This window comes from Lingula anatina, chromosome 2 (genome assembly GCF_051362555.1).
Source record: "Lingula anatina isolate TDL-2025a chromosome 2, LinAna3.0, whole genome shotgun sequence".
Classification (NCBI taxonomy): Eukaryota; Metazoa; Brachiopoda; class Lingulata; order Lingulida; family Lingulidae; genus Lingula; species Lingula anatina.
In genome coordinates, this window is record NC_141768.1 from 9,289,409 (window position 1) to 9,309,551 (window position 20,143).

Consider the following 20,143-nt stretch of genomic DNA (forward strand, 5'->3'; position numbering starts at 1 on the left):
ATTTAGTCTAGTTCTGATTTATATATTATATATCTTAACTATTTTTATTTATAAACTTCTTTGTATTTTATGTTGTACAGTCTATTGAACATTTTATGGATTTTAGACTCGAAATAAATATATTATATTATTATTATTATTACACAAAAAGCTAAATTTAACACTTTCTCAGCCTCCTTCTGCTAACTGTCTTGCACCAAGTACTTGAACAAAATGAAACATTTTTTTACATTTTTCTAGGGAACATGTTACCTAGCCATGACACAAAGCCCCTTGAGTTAGGCCCCCCTACAGTTTAAATATTTATAAAAATATACTCACGTCATGTCTATAATTTACCATGACTGAACCACTACAAAGTAAACGCGATATAAAAATTAAAATTCATTAAGTTACCGTACCAGGGGCGGATCCAGGGTCATTTGAAGTGGGGGGGGGGGGGGGGGAGGGGGGGGGGGGTCCGTAACGACAGGCATCAGATGCGAAGCCGACTATCGCCCCCTTGGTGTGGGGTTCGTGGCCTGCTCAAGAGCCCCGAATTTTTTTTTCTTTTTTGAGAGCAAACCGTGGTAAGGTTTAGAACTATGATTAAGCTAGTAAAAATGCTAATTTCAAGAGAGGAATCTTGGTGAGATATATTTTTCAGAAACTGAAGGGGGGGGGGGGAGGTAATTGATTTCTTATCACCACATATTGACGTAAATATAGAAAAGTGTACACGGCAAGCCATAAAGACGGCTTACATTTACTCTTCCATGGATTTACAATCAATATTCTTGCCTGGAAAATCATATACGAGAGTGACCGGAAGTTATGCAGGTGTAGGCATACTGTTGTAGCTAAAAACTAGCCTGGTATTTAGAACCAATGTATTTCTTCAACTAAATGGCTAACAGATCAAACCATTTTGCTGTTGTCTTAATGGGGTCCGCCATATAGATAAACGTCCCAATAAAATATTCGCCCCGATAGATACGTCTCTATACATACACGTCTCAATAGATTTACGTCTCGTTAAATTTACGTTCCGATAGATCCACCAACAGATTCCTATAAACCCACGTATCTTTAGATCCAGGTACCGCTAGATCCATGTATCTGACATCGTAATCGGCTAAAAGGCCCATATCAACTTGCGTTGTGAACTTTAGAACACATTTTTATGTTCTTTTTTGTTTTGATTTGTTTAGAACACATTTACATGTAAATTCAGAACACTTTTTACGTGTTCGAATGTTGCATTTTGAGAACGCTTTAAACAGTGTTCTGACGCTAGAACAGTAATTAAGCGTTGTGAAATATAGAACACACTTTTGTTCTTTTTATGTTCTTTCACTGAGTATTGTGTGAAAACGATCTAGTAGAATAATATATTGCTGACTGCGTACTGCCGTTTTAAAGAAGTGCATTTTATGTACTGAGAAGTATACCAACTATTTCGAGCAATAGTGTACCTGTAATGGATCTATCGGTATTTGGATCTAAAAATACGTGGATCTATAGGTATGCGGATTTAAAGGACGTGGGTTTATGAGGACGTCATATCTATAGGAACGCAAATATATAGGACAGCAGAAAAAAATCGGATCTATCGGTATTTAAATCTAAAAAGACGTTTTTTCTGTTTTTCCTTTATGTATCTATCGGTAACGGGAGTATAGGGACGTGTAATATTTTGGGACTAAATTTTATCCGTACGTACCCGTCTTAATTACATGTAGTGTATAAATTCGAAATAAAACCTTAGAGACTCCTTCGAATAATTATTCATTCTTGGAATTAGTTACACCCAATTCAAGAGGAGCCGACGAGCCGATATGTACATGTACTCTTGAGTGAGTGTGTGAAATGATTTATTCTAAGGTGATTTATGTATCATTTAGAATTGCTTATTTGTTTACTGCGCCTACCAAGGTCAGGGGTGACATGTACTTGTGACTGATATGGAATATAAAGTTAAAGTTCCTGGTGATTTTAAGTTTTACCTGAATTAAGACGTACGAAAAGTCACAAGTTTTTCTAATGTTGTACAGACGGGGTCATACACCGAAGGTTCAATAGTCCGAAGATACCCACACGTCTTATTATGACTAAACATTTTGAATCATTTCATGAAAACAAAAGGCTGTTCTTGTTATAACGACACCACGTTTGCCCCTTTTTAAGACGCCATTTTAAAAGCTGAGCCAAAATACTGCCTAACTCAAATTCCCCCTGACAGACATACATTGTACATGTACGTACTGGGTGAGTGTAAGACCGCATTCACAACGAGTTGAGCCATGGCTCTACAAATCCACGAACTAAATATGGCAGACGTACATGAAAGAAAAACCACCTAATCTTTTAGTAGTCTCTCTGCCTCTCACACGCCTCCCCACACGTCGTCCCCGGTGGGGGTACAGTCATTAAATCTCATTTCCATTCGCCATGTGGAAGCTACCTGAAAAATATTAAGTGCGCATGCTCATCAATTAAACTCGAGGTGAAGAAAACATGGCGGCTGGAGGCGATTGAAGGACAAAAGCCCTTCTGCTCTATTATCTTTCAAAACAGAGACGAAAAAGGAATGAATTTGCCCGTAGAGCAGCAATGAATCAGCTATCTACGGAGATAATGTTACCAGAGATATTCACGAAGATACCCAGCCCCGCAGGCGTGTGAGAGGCATAGAGACTATTAAAAGATTAGGCGCTTTTCTTTCATGTATGCCCGCCATATTTAGTTCGTGGATTTGCAGAGCCATGGCTCAACTCGTTGTGAATGCGGTCTAAGGCATTTGCGGCACAATATATAAGTATAGAAACTAGGCATGAACATGCAGTTTAAAATTTGGTTATACAATATCTTAAAGAGAGAAATATAAATGTGAAACTGGAAAAAAGAAGTGAAGGAAGTGTGGTTTACAAACACAATATGGGAAATAAAATCATACAATGTATTTTGTAAAGTGTGTGCAGTAGAATTTGCTCTCGAAACATTGACTTAATGGGAACAGCCATGACCGGAGGTCTACGTTTTCTGAGTGATTTTTTACTTAAGTATAATAATATAATAATTATTGTTTTGTTTATAATTTTTCAAACATGCATACAGTATTGAAGAACATGTATATATACCTTTAAGTCATCTTTTATTTGGTCAGAGTCAATTTTAGAGACTTCACTGAGTTCACTGAGTACTGATTGACTCACTCTTCATTCTTAACTATTTTAGTTTCCTTTTTTCAGATTTTTGCCTTTACACAATGGCTGAAGTATCTATCCAGATTAGTGTTGAAGCCCAAACTTCATTTCTTCAAAATGCTTTTAGACTGAGATCTGACCAGTGCTATTGTGACATAGAAATTCACATAGGAAACACATCCTGTAGCGCCCATAAACTCATCCTTGTCTCTTACTCCAAATACTTTGCTGATTATTTCCGTCTTTTAAATTCTAACCAGTCGCACATTATGCTTCCTGATATGAATTGGGAGATGTTCAGCTATATCCTAGACTATATGTATGGCCAGGAAATCAAGATACCAGTCCCTTGCTGGGATGAATTTCTAAAGACTGCTAAAAAATTGGAGATTCCGGATTTGCTTGACAAGTGGGATACAGGCCAAAGACGAGGCTTGAAAACTGAAGGTGTACTTGATATTACATGCAAGTCCATGACCTCAGCAGTTTCTACACCCAGCTTTGATATTAAAGATGAGTGTAATACATTGGATAATGGTGATGAGGATGACTGTACAAATGAAATGTCAGCTTGTGCTACTAGAACAGAACAGGGAGATGTGTATAATGTCTTGGGTGTTGAGGAGTCCCTTAAATCTAGTTCTGGATCCTTGGTAGGCATGAAAATAGATATTACAGAGCAATTTACAACTGAAGAGAAGTGGAAACCTTTAGAAGATTTGAATATTCTTGATAAAACCTGCAGTTTATCCAAGTTCAGTTTACCAGGCCTCAGTGGTGGAAGTGAATACAGGGGCAAATATACCTGTGTTACATGCAAATCTATTTTTCCCAATATAACAGAAAAAAGTTTACACTACTTGGCCAGAAGCTGCTCTGGTGGTCTGCTAAAAGTTGCACGACAGAGGTTTTGTAGGAATTTTAAAAAAGAAAGCAGAAGAAAAATTCCTGTTAAAACAAATATTCCAAGCCATGTGTGTTACACTTGCTTTAAAGGATTCATATCCAAGTCTGCACTTTTGAGACATTTTCAGTTAAACCACAAGAAGAAAAGTTTATGGAAATTTCCATCTAGTCAAGTAAGGGATAGGAAAAACACTGCAGCTGCTACAAAGTCTAAAAATGTCCCATTTCCATTAAAAATACCTAGTGGCGAAGGAAGAGGCAGTGAATTTACACTGGATGAAATAACAAGAGGTTTGAATCGATGTGAACAGTGTGGTAATGTGTTTGCAAACGAAAAGGCTCTGGTGATGCATCGGGTTAAGACACACGGCTTGGGTGTGTTTCTGCAGGCTTTTCACTGTCCTAACTGCCCTCAGGAGTTCAATGTCAAAGAATTCTACAGATGGCACCATATTAGAAAACATAAGAAATATATTCAAGTCTGCTCAGAAGAGGAATGTGATTTTACATGCACTACTATTCAAGATATCACCAATCATTTGAAGAAAGAACACAACACTGATCCTCCTCACAAGTGCCCCTTCTGTAACTATGTTACTCCCTTAAAAGGTTATTTAAAACGGCACATTGATAGGCATTTTCTTCGTGGCAAGTTATACATTTGTGAGCTGTGTTCGAAGGTGTATATGAATGAGAAAAGGCTATTGCAGCATAAGTACTCCCACCATGGTTTGGTTGATGCAGATAAAGTTGTACGATGTACTTATCAAGATTGTTCATTCCTGACATATAGTTCAGTTACTATGGAGAATCATTGCAGAGCTAAGCACACCGAAGAGAAGAATTTCCCATGCCCCCAGTGCAATAAAAGGCTCTCAACCAAAAGGTAAATAAGCTTGATAATATACACTTTGTATCAAGAAATGAAAGGTGATATTTCTCTAGATGAAGGCAGAAGTAATATCCTGCAGTGAACATTATGATGTGGAAAATGACCTTTCAAATTTGACCGTCCATGTCTTCATTGAAATAAGACCTTGAAACACACAGAAAATGCAGACATCTGCCAAAACGGGGGCGTCTCGATAGTCCGAAGGTTCATTGGTCCGAAGGTTCATTGGTCTGAAAAGTGGTAACATTTTCATCGATTTTTAAATCAGGTTCATTGGTCCGAAGGTTCTATAGTGAATATTCGGATCAATGAACCTTCGGACTATTGAACCTTCGGACTATTGCTACGGCCCCGCCAAGCCAGCTCAATTTCAATATCTTTAATTAATAATCTATTACTTAATGGATCACTGCTTCATTTTTAATTTATTGATTAATTACCACCAAAACCAATTATTAGTTAGCCCATTTCTGACCTATCCAGAAAATTTCATTGGAATCGGTCCATAATTTTTTAGATAATGTTGCTAACAGCCAAACAGACAATGGAACCAAAATTTATCTCGTTGGCAGAGGTAATAATCACAACACTTTGATAAAAGTGAGTTGGGTCCACACAGAAATGCAGTTATCAATTATTTTCATACTTAAGTCCACTTTATACAATTTTAAACAGTATTACTAACATATACATGCTTTGCCTTTTATTTTAGATCATTACATGCCCATATATTGTCTCGACATGAATTGCGCTATACATGCAATTGTCCAAACTGTGGCAAAATGTTGATTGACAAGGCGGCTTTGAAGCTTCATCAGTTGCGGTGCACCAGAGCTCCAAAGACCTTTTTATGTACTCAGTGTGACCACTCTTCATATGCCAAAGGGGAACTTGAAGGTTTATATTGTAACCAAATGATCTTTCTCATGTTAAGAGTTTGCATTGATTATTTTTATGTAAAATCTATAAGAAATGATTATTGCTTTGGCATAGGCACCATTGGTTACGAGGATAGATCCAATTCCAAGAGGACTCACTGAATGTAATCAGTTTAACAGATTAACAGGCCTCCTGAGATAATGGTGAGAAGGCTTGTCTTTCACTTAAGCTGATTGCGCTTAGCAAAGAGTCCCCGCAGAGTTGTTTTGATCTGCATAGACCAGTGGTGTCTATGGGAATGGGTCTTGTATTCAAAACCCTGCTTAATTCTTAATTACTGTTTTCTTTCCTACATTCTTGTTCAGAGAAGAATTTCAGATTACATTCAGTGTTAAGACTGACAAAAAAGATAAATAAATGAAGTCTGATTTCAGCCTTTTTTCCCCAGCTCACCAGTTTAAGAAACATGGTATACTCCCAAGCAAAGGCAAGATTTATAGTTGTGAACTTTGTGACTACACATGTACAATGAAATGTACCTTAAGTCGCCATATGCGGATACACACAGGTAACCATTGTCACTTAAGTGCAGCATTTTACACACACACACACACACACACACACACACACACACACACACACACACACGCCACTTCTACTAGTTTCTTACATGATTGAAAAAAATCAGCATGCCAAGGGAAAAACTAAATTAATAACTTGATCGAATTGACCCTATGTTCCTGTTGTTATATACTGCAGATTTTCATACAATTTGCTTGTTCATGGAAAGTGTCCATATCCCAGAATACCCATCATGTGAATACTGTTCATACATTACTGGCTCCCACAAAAATGTTACAGTATAGGGGGTGGAGTTAACATGTCTGTAGTTGTTTTATTCATAAGTAATGTCTATTCTTTTTAAATGTCTGTAGGAGAAAGGCCAGAAGTTTGCGACATTTGCGGTAAAAAATTTCCCATAGGCAGCCTAAGGGCTCACATGAAGGTTCACAATACTACTTATGACTTTCAATGCATGTACTGTGATTACAAAACTCAGGTAGGTTTTATAAATATCTTTCTTTTATTTATTTGCCAGTTTATATATGTTTATTGTAATGAACTTATAGGATTTAAAATAAGCACTTCTAGCATGCTTTAGTTGAGCTACCTCTACTAACTGAAATGAATTTTGACCATGCTTTCAGTTTTTCCTTAGAAAACTAACTTCAACTTGCTGATTCAAGACACTGTCTAAATGCATTTCCCAGCTAATTTTAATTTTAGGTTGGTGCTTCCATTTCAGGCCAGGGCCCCCGTAACTCGAAAGCATTGTGCATTGCGACCGAGCACAAGCGTCTCGATTCCATAACTCGGCCATACTCATCCCATATGGGGGTTATGGAATCGAGACTCTTGTGCTCGGTCGCAGTGCGTAATGCTTTCGAGTTACAGGGCCCAGGATGATCCTCCCTGGAGCAACTTCTGTTCTTATCTCTTATCTCCTGACTAGTGCTTGTAACAATAGGATAATTACACTTGCATTTTGCTTACAAGAAACATATGCTATCATTGCAATTCAATATGCTTCATTGCATTCCAAGCAAAATACAAGTGTAGTTATCTTATTATTTGAAGCACCCGCCATGCTGGCATTTTTCTGTATGTGACTTTAAGAGTGTTATTATATTTCAGCTGCATAATAACACTTGTATGCCACATCCAGTTAGGGACAAGTGTTGAAACTAGTACTTATTTTGCACAATTTGTTGACAATCACAGAACTGGTTTTATTAGTACCACCAGCTTATACGCTGGCGGTACTCATGGTTTTAGTCCCGACCCGTCTCGTACAGCTCCGCCGGCTCCGCTGGCTCCTGCGGCTCCGTGGTCGGGCGCCGGAAACAAGTCACCGTTACCGCTTCTCCTCCTAGACCGCCAGGACCTGTGTCCCCATCTCTTGGATTTAGGTCACATATAATCTCAACTTGAACACCCTGGTTTTTTTGTCTCTGTCGGTGCATTGGCCTGGGCGTGACACTTGTTAAAACGCACCCTTGTCAAAATTTTTGAAAATTCAAGGCTAAATATCTCCCAATCCAAAGGAATTATGGGAAAAATTACTACAGAAGTCTGACCGAAAGGCATATGTGGAGATTCCAAATATGCCATTGGATTTGACTTTTGACCTTTTTTTCAAGGTCAAACAAGCCAAAATTTTCTAAAAATGGGAATTTTCTGCCAAAAAATATTTGTTTGTGCTATTTTTTGGAAACTACACAGATCTAAGCTCTCCTGTTATAGTGAGAGGTTACAATTGGGGACTCCTTTCATCTTTGGGAGTTATGGGTCAATCGGTGCAATTTCACGGGAGAAGCAGCCATTAGATACCGAAACTGAAAACTTGCTTTTATTCTGGAATGGTAAATGCCAGAGACCTTTTGTTCATCGCATTTTGTAGAACTTGTCAAGTGCAATACTGGGGGTGATGTCCATTTTTTTGTTTTCGATATGGTTTAGGCATTGCGCTATATCAAAAATTACAACATTGCAATATTCAGTGGGGAAAATGTTAAATATTCCAAAATTAGCAGAGATATGCCCATAGTTACTATTGAACTTCAATAGGAAGTCATATACTGGTAATCTAATTGTGACCTTGAAATTGACCTTTGACCTACTTTTCAACACGAACTGAACTTTGCAAATTTTCTATCCCTTATATCTCGAAAACTGGCAGAGATAGGTCCAAAGTTACTATTGAACTTGAATAGGAAGTCATATATTGGCAATCTTACTGTGACCTTGAAATTGACCTTTGACCTACTATTTATGATGAACTGCACTTTGCATGTTTCCTGGCCTTCATATCTCCAACATTGGCAAAGAAATGCCCATAGCTACTATTGAACTTATACAGGAAGTCATATGCTGTGACCTTGAAATTGACCTTTGACCTACTTTTTTACCACAAACTGAACTCTGCATATTTTCTTGCCCTTCATATCTTAAAAACTAGCAGAGATCTGCCCAGTGTTGTCCCTAGGTTTTCTCTTTTGTCAGCATACCGGTATATGCAATACTGATAATGCATTTCAAAGAAAACCAATAGGCCTATTGTCTTGAGAATCACAGGAGTGATCAGTGTTAGGAAAATACAGGTCAATTTGAACATCTCCTTGATTGGACCATTTTAACTATTATGTTTTTTCGATTTTTTTTTCTTGTTGCATATTTTGAGAACTCTTGTTTATTGCATTTTATAGAGCTTGTCAAACACAAGACTGGTGGTGGTGTTCAATTTTTTTTTTTTTTTTTTTTTTTTTTTTTGGGGGGGGGGGGTCCATACGAATGCGCTTACTCCAGCTGGTGGTACAATATCCAGAGGCGGTATCGCCTCTCTGATCCTCTAGTTTTGACATGGAGGCTTTAACTGTTTAATGAGCTATTTTTATGTACAGACACAGTAGTGTCACTTTTATACAACCTAAAAACCCATTTTAACCTACTCAAGCCATCTCTCAAAACGCTAAAACCAGTGATTTCAATGAAATGTTCTATTTGTCTAAAATACAAAACATACTTCATGCAATCAAATCGAACCCAAAAAAGAACTTCCAGAAAAAACAGTATGACCTTTATAAAGATAACAATTTTATTTATGCAAATCTGAAAGAAGCATGGTTGCATCTAGATCATCAAGTCTGGATGTATTTTCGGCCAAAGCCTGTGCACTGTGAACACAGGCATGCTTTCATGCAGTTCCGTCCCAACCTGTGCTGCCATTGCCTCCAGCTCTGTTTTGAAACTGTCCACTCGTGTAGCAATTGTAGTCCTAGGCATTTTCAAGTCTGACAGCAAGCAGTCTGTTTCAGTATGTAATACCTTCGTCACAATGATAAGACTGACCTTTTTACATACTATCTTTTGTCAATCAGTCACTTAAAAACTCAGTCACAACACAGTGACAAAAGAATTGTTTGTACATAGACTGTTGCTTAAGCCTGGTCGTGTCATTTTGCCTTCATTTGATTTATTAGCATGTATAATATCAAGGAAGCACTGATAAGGCAAAAAAAAGGAAATATGGGGTAATGAACCAACCGTTTACCTAGGCTAAAATGACCTTCACATTTAACATGTATGATGATCATGCAGTCATGTACAGCTCTATTTTTTAATATATTTTTTCTGTTTTGGTTATTTTGAGTAAGGCAAAGTTTTAGAAACATGAAATCAAAAAAAAAAAAAAAAAAAAAAAGAAAAAAACACTTGCCTAAGATATATGATGGTTCTCAAACCTGAATTTGTGTAGTTCTGATAATTCATGTGCCACCAGCCAATTATATAATGGGTCTGTGCGACATTACACTGTTTAACACACAAAATTATTTTTAGTCATGATGCGGTGGGAAAGAGGTATTTTGGGGGAATATGATTGTGATAATACCAGTGCTACCACTTCCAGGGCATCTCTTGATATATGGTAACAACAGACATGATTTTTTTTCTGTTTACAAGTGGGAGCATCATCTCAAGACACACATCCGCCTAAAGCATACAGAAGGTGAGAAGAGGCCTTACAAGTGCAGCTATTGTGACCACAGGACTAACTTCAAGGGCAATTGTGTGAAACACATCAAAAATGTCCACCCTGGTAAAGAACCTGCAGTCATTCACCTTAGTGACAATGCTTTATGATTTTTTTGAAAGGATGGAATCAAGAGCGATAGTTTTGACCGATGGGACTGCCTTATCACATCTGTACTCTGAATCTTTTTAGTGTTAGCTTGTTAACCCTGTCACTACTGCTTTATTGGTATCTTACCCTTTTTTGTGTGTGTGTGTGTGTTTTTTTTTTTTTTTTGTTTTTTTTTTTTTTTGTTTTTTTTTTTTTTTTGTTATTAAGTTATGTTTAAGATGTTTATGTAAAAGAAAAGGATGAAAGTGTTAACCTTGAAATTAATTATTGTATTACAGGTGTATTACAGGTTTTAATTCATTGCTCTTGTAACATACATGTATAATGCCATTGCAGTAAGTGTAAGTTTGACAATTACATTTTAAATTTTTGGTACATAATTTAATCATCAAATGTAGAGAAATAAACCCAATAAATGTGTGGTAAAATAAGTTTTCCACCAATACAGGTACAACCCTTAATAGGCATTACACACGTACTTCACAAATTGTTGGCCTTAAGTAGTTTGATTTCTAAATCCAGCTTCAAAATTTCCTTTCTTAAGTTTTTCATATTGAATTTTCTCAATTTCCTCCTTCAGTAATACTTTTTGAAGTTCTTCTCTCTTTGAACAAGATGTAGTAAACCTTTTGGTTGATGCAATGGCTGGCTTAGCTTGTTTGCGTTTCGACATGTTTTCTGTGGTTTCTGATAACTGTCTTGGGTCGCTTTCTGTTAGATAGATCCTTCTTTGCTTTGGAGTACAAATCTTTCCACTTGTGTTTTAACTCTTTCAAGGTTCAATTAGCATTGATGTCAGCTGTAATATTTGCCAAAGTTTCATCTTCTGCTCGGCAGTGGTTGAGTTGGTTAATTTGCAGAAGTCACCCACCATTGCATTAGGGGAGGACATGTACAAAACACGGTTTTCGTACGACTCAAACCGCATTCTTGGAGGCATGTCTGCATTTAATGCATCTTTGCTTGAATTCTCTGGTGGGTTTTCACACATCTGTGTAATCATCTGACTTCGAAGCAAGTTGGCCTTTGTCATCTCAAGGATGTCTGTTAGGGTGTCCACAGCTGTCATCTCAAGGATGTCTGTTAGGGTGTCCACAGCTTTTCCAGTGACAAGATTTCTCTCAGCACACTGTAAGGTTGCGTCCATTCCTGTGACCAATCTCTGAAAAAAGCTTCTACCGTCTGCTTGTGTTGAAATAATTCTAGTGTTGTGGGGCAATTTCTCTGTCCCGGCAGCATGGCTGGTGTCTTGTGGTGCGGTAACTGTGGCCTGTTGGACTTCAGGGATTATATCGCACATTATGGGTGCCTCATCATGAACACTTCTGGAAACAGACCCAGGGGGTGATCTCTCAGTCCCAGCAGGACAGTTGACTTGTGGCACGGTTTCTGTGGCTTGTTCGACGTCAGGGTTTGCATCGCACATCAGGGGAACCTCACCAGCAACATGATTGGAGTTGGACACTGGTGTCGAAGTTGGTGTTGCACTAGCTTTGCTGGAAATTGCATCAATCATATCAAATTCTGATGAAAATGCAAGTCAGTTGGGTGGCCAAGATCAGTTTTCCAGTATCCATTCACCACTGTGCTGCAGCCAAAAATGCCCTGCCGACAAGCTGACTAACCTGGTACACAGTAACCCTTTCTCCTTGACGGAAAATACTTTTCTCTTTCAATGTTGTACCACCATTTCAGAGATTTGAAAAAGTTCACATGTAAGGGTTGCATTGTGTGCAGGCCCGTAGCCAGCAATTTCAAAAGGGGGGTTCTTTTTCTGAAAAAGTGGACCTTTTCCCATAAAAACTTCATGTACCTAGATCAAATTTTAACTGGAGTGGACCTTTTCCCAGCAAAAGGGGTGGTTCTTTCGAACCCCCCGAACCCCCTCTGGCTACGGGCCTGGTGTGAGTGGTGTGAGGAGGGAACAAAAGCATAACAACACCATTATCTCAAGCAAGGTTTATAACTTGAAGATTCTTTGTGTGCGATGCATGTCCATCAAGCAGAAGAAGGACCTTGTGTTCAGCAGATGCCAAAAGTTATGTTGATGAAGTGAGACAACCACTGCACAAACTGTTCATCATCAATCCATCCGGAATCGCTGCATGCAAATGTGGTTCCCTCAGGCACACAAAATTGCAGAGAATTGTTCATTCTCTTCCCCTTAAATATAAGCATTGGAGGGAGAAACATTCCCGTAGCTGAGTGACAATACACGCTGGTTGTATTGCAGCCATGTTCAGCACTTGTCGTAGCCCCAACTTGACGTGACTTCAGCCCATGAGCACAAGCTATATCATATGCCAACTTCATAAGGTCCTCCCTGCTTATTCCAAAAATCATGGAATCCATAAACCCCTTAAGGAAGAATCCCTCTAGTTTCCTTTGTAAAAAAGATATTTGAACCAAAGTGGCACTGATATTGTCGGTCTGATTTGGGGTTCAGTCTGGAACATTTATTTGTCAATTGGTGCAAAAGAAAAGACACAATGGTTAAAATTTAAAAAAAATTTTTTTGCCTTTTTGGCCCATGGGTGGGGCAAAAAGCCTTTTGTCAGAGGGCAAAACGTCCATGATGGGTGTTTTACCCCAAATCCAACAACAACCCTTGTTTTGCATAAACAAACAATTACTTTTTCTTGATTTCAGTTATCTCTTCTTTACATTATAACAATTTTTCCATTTTTTTATTTTTTTCTAAATGTCATATGTATGTGAGCTCTTTGCACCGATAGGATAGGATAACCCAAACATTGTTATTTACTTATCATACAACTTAAAGCTATGAAAACTGGATTTACTCACAAATAAAAATGCAACAACTTACACTCTTATTTCAGAGCAATAAAAACAATTTACAAATCCACTCCAATTCTTAAGTTAAGGAAAACCACTTTTGAAATGTTATAAATTTCAATTCTAAATCACAAAAACTGCTGGAGATGGAGAGCAGTACAGATTCAAGAAAAAATCAACGATTTATGATATTTCTTGATGTTTTTTAATACATGTATGTATCATACAACAAAATACGCAAAACACTTTCAATCATTTTAACTTTTTGTTAACATTGTGTCATTTACAAAACCTTAACTACTTTTTAATAGTGAGGTACACATATCTTTTAAAAAAAACATCTTTCTTGATGTATAGAGAGTTTTTGTGCCCATCACTGATACAGTAGGTTCTCAGTTAGTGGTTATGAACTGTGACATCAGTAAAAAACTTGTGAGAATAAAATCGAATTAGTCCGATTCACAACTTGGGCAAACAAATGATGGCATTCCGTCGGTGCACGCTTCATGAGCCCATTGTTTGCAAATTGACATAGCACCCATGATACATCAGGCGGTCTGCTCTCATTAAACCACTCTGCACGCACAACACACATCCAATCCTCTTCTTCTTCCTCCATTCCTTTGTGGTTGTTTTTTATGGTTTTCTTATGTTTCTCTGATTTCTTTTCCTGGTTTTTCTTACTTTGTTTCTTTGGTTTCTTATTTGCTTCAAGCTTGGCTTTGTAAGGCGAGGAAGTTAGGACAGCAGAGGTCTTGGCCTTTCGAGATCATTTCCTTTTTTCCTCGAGTTTTGGCAATGGAGACGGGTCTTTTATTATTCCCTGGATGGATTCAGAGGTCTGTCTTCTATCTTCTCTGGTAGGCGACACGACGCAATGCCCTACATCCACTCCACAAGAAGTATATTTTACATAGAGCGCAGGTTTGAAAGAATTTTCAGTGTATGTTTGGATGGTGTTCATCCTGTGGTCCATTACTACAACGGGACATCCCAGGACTTTACTGGCAGCCACTATTTCAAGCTCACCTGCCATGGTTTTGTTGTTTGACATATCAGTGATCCTGTCAATTATGGGGTCGAACCATTTGTGAGGGGGCAAGGTTCTGTAGCATACACTGCATGGCATTAGCTCTAATATTATCAGCCGCTCTTGTCTCCTGCTCTCTAAGTTGCACTTCTTTCAATTTGCCGTCTTCATATTTTTCAGTCACTTGTAACCGAGGTCTCTCACCAACAGCCAAACACCGGAAAAGACACCGCCTGTCACCAATAGTCTTCATAACTTTTGAGTTATTTACTGCATCTTCCTCCACAGTGGGAGCTGGTGCCATGACTGGTGTATTTTCCTCTCTAGTGGGAGCTGGTGCCATGACTGGTGTATTTTCCTCTGTAGTGGGAGCTGGTGCCACGACTGGTGTATTTTCCTCTGTAGTGGGAGCTGGTGCCATGACTGGTGAATTTATTTCTGTGGTGAAAGCAGGTGCCATGACTGGTGTATTTTCCTCTGTGGTGGGAGCAGGTGCCATGGGTGCTATCTCTTCCTCTACTCTGGAAGCCAGGGATTCATCAGTCACTAAAGACGCCTGGAATTCTGTATCATGTGTGAATTCATGGACCAGATTTTGGTATGTTGAACCTGTATGCTGTGTTCCTAAGTGACTTTCCCCCAATCACTTCATTAACAGCTATTTTCACGAGCACAGGGTCATGTCTAGCCTTTCTTAAGTATTTTCTTGGTGGGGGGTATTCCGAACCTTTGGACATTCTTATAAGAGGCAACCCGTTGCCTATTGCCTCAAGAGCCTTGAGCATAACTTCTTTTCCATATTTTCCCCGCTCCGTTTTTCGCTTGCATGCTCTAACCACACTGTCTCCATAAAAGATTTATTTTAGAAATAATCATGATTATTTTGGCATAAAACACACTAAAATATAATAATATATTATATAATATCTTCTATGTTATAATTCTCTTACGTTTATGAATTGAAAATTTAGGTAGGTGGATTGAGTGGGGCAAAACGCCCCTTACGCGGGGCAAGACGCCCGCCCATGGTGTCTTGCCCCTTTCTGTGGTAGGCCCTTTGCCCCTAAATGATACATTGTTTTATCTATTTTATTATTATAATTTTTTTTTTTTTCAAATCGAGACGGCTTGGTAAGATAAACAACTGTTAGTGTTAACATCTCGAAAGAAGATTGCTAGGTAACTGGCAAAAGCGGTAATTTAAAATTTAATCCATCTTACCCGCAGAGTCACAGATTTAAGGCCACTTATAGTAAAAGGACCAAAGTCATAGAAACAAAGCCCTGGGCTTATAAGTTTTTATAAAAAATTAAAACAAACTTCCCAAAAGGCCAATTAAAGACGGGGATTAAGTACAGTGTCCAACGGATGACGCTCTGGCGCCAATTTGAGGGGAAAAATGCCGTTTTCGGTATTGGGATTTTCTCTATAACCAAGACAGCTATTCGAGTGATTCAAAAGGCCTCATAAAGCTGGATGAAAGCACTACAGCGGGGTACCAGGGAATTGTCTTAAACTATTTACTTTTGATTTTATCATCTTTTACGTTAAATCAGCCCATATTTCAATGGGTTATTCACTTCAAAAGGCGATAACTTTCAAACAAACAATTTCCTCTTAAACCCCTGATATCATGCTGTAGTCCACATTCCTAACAACAATAGGTGCAACTTTTGTAACGATCGGTTGCTCAGATAGTGAGATATACTTGGCAGCGATTCACTTATCTCGTCAATATAGAAAGCTGTTAAAACAGCCAAAAACGTTCACAGGTTGGTTAACAGGGCTTATTAGTCAAATGCTTAGCTGGCAAATTTACCTGTTATCGGTTATACGATCAGATGGAACCATTGCTTATTGTCATCTAAAAATATTTTGTTTGGGTGCTTTGAAGGGGCAGAAAATCGTGCTTTTGTTACATTTTCCGACCACTCGTTAGGCATGTAAGCGTGCCGCCATTTTGATTGACAGCTCTGGAGAGGGTTCAGCCTAGTGATGCCCAGTAGGGTGTCAAGGATATGTAGAAGGAAGAGCTAACAAAGGCGATTACGTGTAACCGCAATTAAGAGGTGTGAAGTTGCATTTGAACGTTTCAATGGCTCTTCCTCGGCAAACGAGTAATTTTACCTGAGAGATTCCTTCTTTGTTATCTACGGAAGCCGACTGGTGCCATATGTTGAAAAAAAAAAATTATCTCGAAATTTCGAGATAGCATTTTGAAATTTGAACAAAAAAATTTTTTATCTCGAAAATTCGAGATAGCATTTTGAAATTTGAACAAAAAAATTTTTTATCTCGAAATTTCGAGATAGCATTTTGAAATTTGAGCAAAAAAAAATTTATCTCGAAATTTCGAGATAGTATTTTGAAATTTGAACAAAAAATTAATGATAATAATAATAATACCCACAATGCATGAGGGATGTGAAAACGGAACTACACGAGGAAACCACATGCTCTACATTCAAAGGATTCATTTTAGCCTATCTGTTATACCCGAAAAAGCTTTGTTTGTAGAGTCACTTGAATTTGAACAAAGGGGCTCAATTATTTCAGCAAACGGGACGTGAAAGATATAGACCAGGGCTTGGAAGAATTTATGAGGGAAAGAGGGATGACAGGTGAGATTACTATAACACTTAAACCAGTTGTCAAAATAGCTTTTCCGCCTTGTTTTTAAAATTAAGGACATTGTAACCCTTTGTTATCATCCTAATAACGAAAGAGTTTTTTCCTGCATCCAATTATTCAATAATGCATCTGTCTTTGTGCAGATTTGAAACAATGAAAAAACTCCCGGAAATGTAAAATATCGGTATTTATATTTTTTCTTTTCGATGTATATTCAATAGCATAGGCAACTCAAAGCTTTAATCGTCAATTTAACACCTTTGTATTTTTTTATTAGCAATCGGTATGAAGAGTAATTTCGTCCCTGAACTAGATTTTATCACAAAATTGTTAGAGCTGACCAGGAGTTTATATATGTAGGCTACAATCCCGTGTCATCATTTTGGTTTAAATGCTTTTATTATAGAGCTATGAGGCCTTGAGTACAGATTATAAGTAAACAAAGGTGTCATTTTGCTTTATCAACGATAAAATCTGAACTAAGGCTTTTAAGAAAAATCGCTGGCAGGGTTTTGGAGTACTAAATGGTGTCATTAAATCGCCCTTGAAATGGTGATCTTAAGAGAACCGATTTTCTAGTTTTTACCCCAAAATCGCAAATATGACGTTACCCGTGAAATTACATGTATAAATGTTAAAAAATTTAGTCACTGAACACTGAAGATTTATTTATTACCCAAAAGAATGCATGTAAGGCAGTAAATAAGGAGTTTTGGGCAAAGGGTTAAATGTCCTTAATTATCCCTTTTGTAATTTTCTGTTTAAGGTTTACAGCCCCAACAGTTTGCCAGTACATTGTTGCAACAAGTTATTATCAATATTATTTGAACTCATTATTATTTTAATAATCATTGGTGTAGGCACCACAATTACCAGTCGAACAAAGTTCAAGCAGTACTTTGTCATGAAAAAATCTTTTTTATTTTTTCGTTACAGATAAACAATGAACGAGCAAGTTATTATCACCACGTATTTCCAGCTTGGGCTCAGCTACAAGGAAATTTTGTATGCGCTTGCTCTTAATCACCGTATCGTCTTAAGTCTCAGGACACTGAAGAGACGGTTGCGCCAACAATGTCTGTTCCGACGCAAACACTCTACAGACATTTTGGAGGTTGCAGATTTTATTATTGATCAGATCAATGAAAGTGGAAATATGCATGGATACAGATGGATGCATTCGAAGTGTTTGCAAGCAGGCAAGACAGTCCAGCGAGACACAGTGCATTTAATAATGAAGATCATAGATCCTGATGGTTTGCAACTTAGGAGAAGAGGCAGGCTCAAAAGAAGAGAATACTTTGCGCGAGGACCAAACTATTTGTGGCACCTACACTCATATGACAAATTGAAAACTTATGGCTTGTGCATCAACGGATGTATTGATGGGTTTTCTCGTCAGGTGATTTGGTTGAACGTATATCGCACAAGCAGCGACCCAAAAGTAATTGCTGGATATTACATAGAAGCAGTGAGTGCCATGGAAGGATGCCCAAATTTAGTCAGAGGAGACATGGGAACCGAGAACGGTCCTGTAGCACAGATGCAAGAGTTCTTGTCGGAGCAGAATAGCTTTATTTATGGGCGGAGCACTCACAACCAGCGGATTGAAGCCTTCTGGTGTATGCTGCGTAAAGAATGCATACAGTTTTGGATGGATGTTCTGAAAGCATTGAAGGATGTTGGGGATTTTGCAGGAGACCTGCTAGACACAAGCCTCGTCCAATTCTGCTTCATGACTTTGGTCCAGGTATTAAAGCATTTTATAGTTCTATCTGTTTCGGCTGCTGAAATGAGACTAATTGATTGTCGGTAATGCATAATTAACTTTAGCGCTTCTTATATTTACTGGGTCTTTCTAAGAGTCGAGAATCCATTTCTTTTTTGTTTTAATCTCACATAATGGCGTTAAATAGTTTTAATGTTTTAAATAGTTTTAGATGTTAAAACATCTCCAAATACAATACTGCATATAATCATCAGGGTGTAGTTGAATGGTGACTGCAATATTAAGTAATGTCAGTTTTGAGTTGTGGTAAATTGTATGCTAATTAACAAAATAGCCTGAAATTCTTTTTCTTTATATTTATAATAGACTGATCTGGATAGGGTCACGTCTGTATGGAACTGTCACCGCATACGACACACAAAGAATCAGAATGTTCCCAATGGAAGACCAATCGTTCTGTTCTCTATGCCAGAATTGTATGGCCGACGAGACTACCTGCGACCAGTCAACCAAGGACATATCGAAGCATGTTTCACCGAATGCAGCTTCAGGGATGGCCTTCCCTGTGATGAAGAATTATTTGAACTCTTCAATATTTACATGGCTGAACTTTTTTTGGACTTTCCTACCAGTGTACAGGAGGCACAGCAGGTTTACCATGCATTGCGATTAGCTATTCGACAGGATCTATAGTGTGTCGCATTGGTACATATCAGCTGTGTCGCAGTAACAATGATTGTTCAGGGAAGTCTTGATGATCAATGCATATCAAGTCATGTTACTTATAAGCTTTATTCATGATAACAAATAATGAATACAGTGTAAAAACAGAACAGCCTTAAAATCTGCAGGCCATGCAGTACAACAAGACACAGAACATCAGTATTTTTGCTGAGATAAACTTAATAGTATGCCGGTTATTATTAGTATTACTATTATTATTATGAAGTCACTATCATGACTTAAATCAGTTTTCAATAAGCATAACAAAAACATACTGCATGGACTACCTTTTGACATAATATTAAAGTCAACTTACCTTAGAACTTCAACATAAACATATAGAACTGACTTTTGCTGATGTAATTTTTAGAAAGAACATGTATAATCAAGAGTGAACATTCCATTGAAAATCCTTTCATTGTCTGGCGCAGTCCTACTTCTATCATCAGGATTTGAAATAAACATTTTAGATAATTTTGAATTACAGTCATGTATTTATTTTTTCTGCAATTTGTTTGGGAATAACTTATGTAAAGGTAATCTGACAATGCTGTTTTTTTTCTTTTTTCTTTTTTTTTTTTTTTTTTTTTGAGAGTAACATTCTTCTTCATGTTTAAATATAAAGCGCTAGTGCATGTATGTTGAAAAATAGTTGGGTGATACAGTAAAA

General features: G+C 37.8%; 2 protein-coding genes across 4 annotated transcripts; both read left to right on the top strand.

Moving 5' to 3' along the window:
• The first annotated feature begins 896 nt into the window (after positions 1-896).
• LOC106177791 (uncharacterized) lies at positions 897-16,286 on the top strand. Of its 3 annotated transcripts, none has more exons than XM_087003564.1 (6): positions 897-1,835; positions 3,231-4,977; positions 5,696-5,880; positions 6,311-6,430; positions 6,798-6,922; positions 10,384-16,286. In XM_087003564.1, the coding sequence occupies exons 2-6, from the start codon at positions 3,248-3,250 to the stop codon at positions 10,561-10,563; spliced, it is 2,340 nt and encodes a 779-aa protein (XP_086859690.1). In that variant the 5' UTR covers positions 897-1,835; positions 3,231-3,247; the 3' UTR covers positions 10,564-16,286. The 3 variants fall into 3 exon arrangements, with proteins under 3 accessions (XP_086859690.1, XP_086859691.1, XP_086859689.1); XM_087003565.1 differs by having other exon boundaries at positions 1,802-1,863; XM_087003563.1 differs by lacking the exon at positions 897-1,835 and adding an exon at positions 1,871-2,247.
• A 497-nt stretch (positions 16,287-16,783) lies between these two features.
• LOC147763379 (uncharacterized) lies at positions 16,784-19,954 on the top strand. Its single transcript, XM_087003567.1, has 3 exons — positions 16,784-17,011; positions 17,958-18,771; positions 19,117-19,954. Exons 2-3 carry the CDS (start codon positions 17,965-17,967, stop codon positions 19,441-19,443), a joined length of 1,134 nt encoding a protein of 377 aa, XP_086859693.1. The 5' UTR covers positions 16,784-17,011; positions 17,958-17,964; the 3' UTR covers positions 19,444-19,954.
• Positions 19,955-20,143: the final 189 nt, after the last annotated feature.

Bases quoted from the DNA above. Each gene is read 5' to 3' on its own strand.
- LOC106177791 (XM_087003563.1), top strand. The intron at 4,978-5,695 runs GTAAATAAGCTT...CTTTTATTTTAG, and splicing joins AAAAGGCTCTCAACCAAAAG to ATCATTACATGCCCATATAT. The intron at 6,431-6,797 runs GTAACCATTGTC...AAATGTCTGTAG, and splicing joins CCATATGCGGATACACACAG to GAGAAAGGCCAGAAGTTTGC.
- LOC147763379 (XM_087003567.1), top strand. From the start codon at position 17,965: ATGAACGAGCAAGTTATTATCACCACGTATTTCCAGCTTGGGCTCAGC. The intron at 18,772-19,116 runs GTATTAAAGCAT...TATTTATAATAG, and splicing joins GCTTCATGACTTTGGTCCAG to ACTGATCTGGATAGGGTCAC.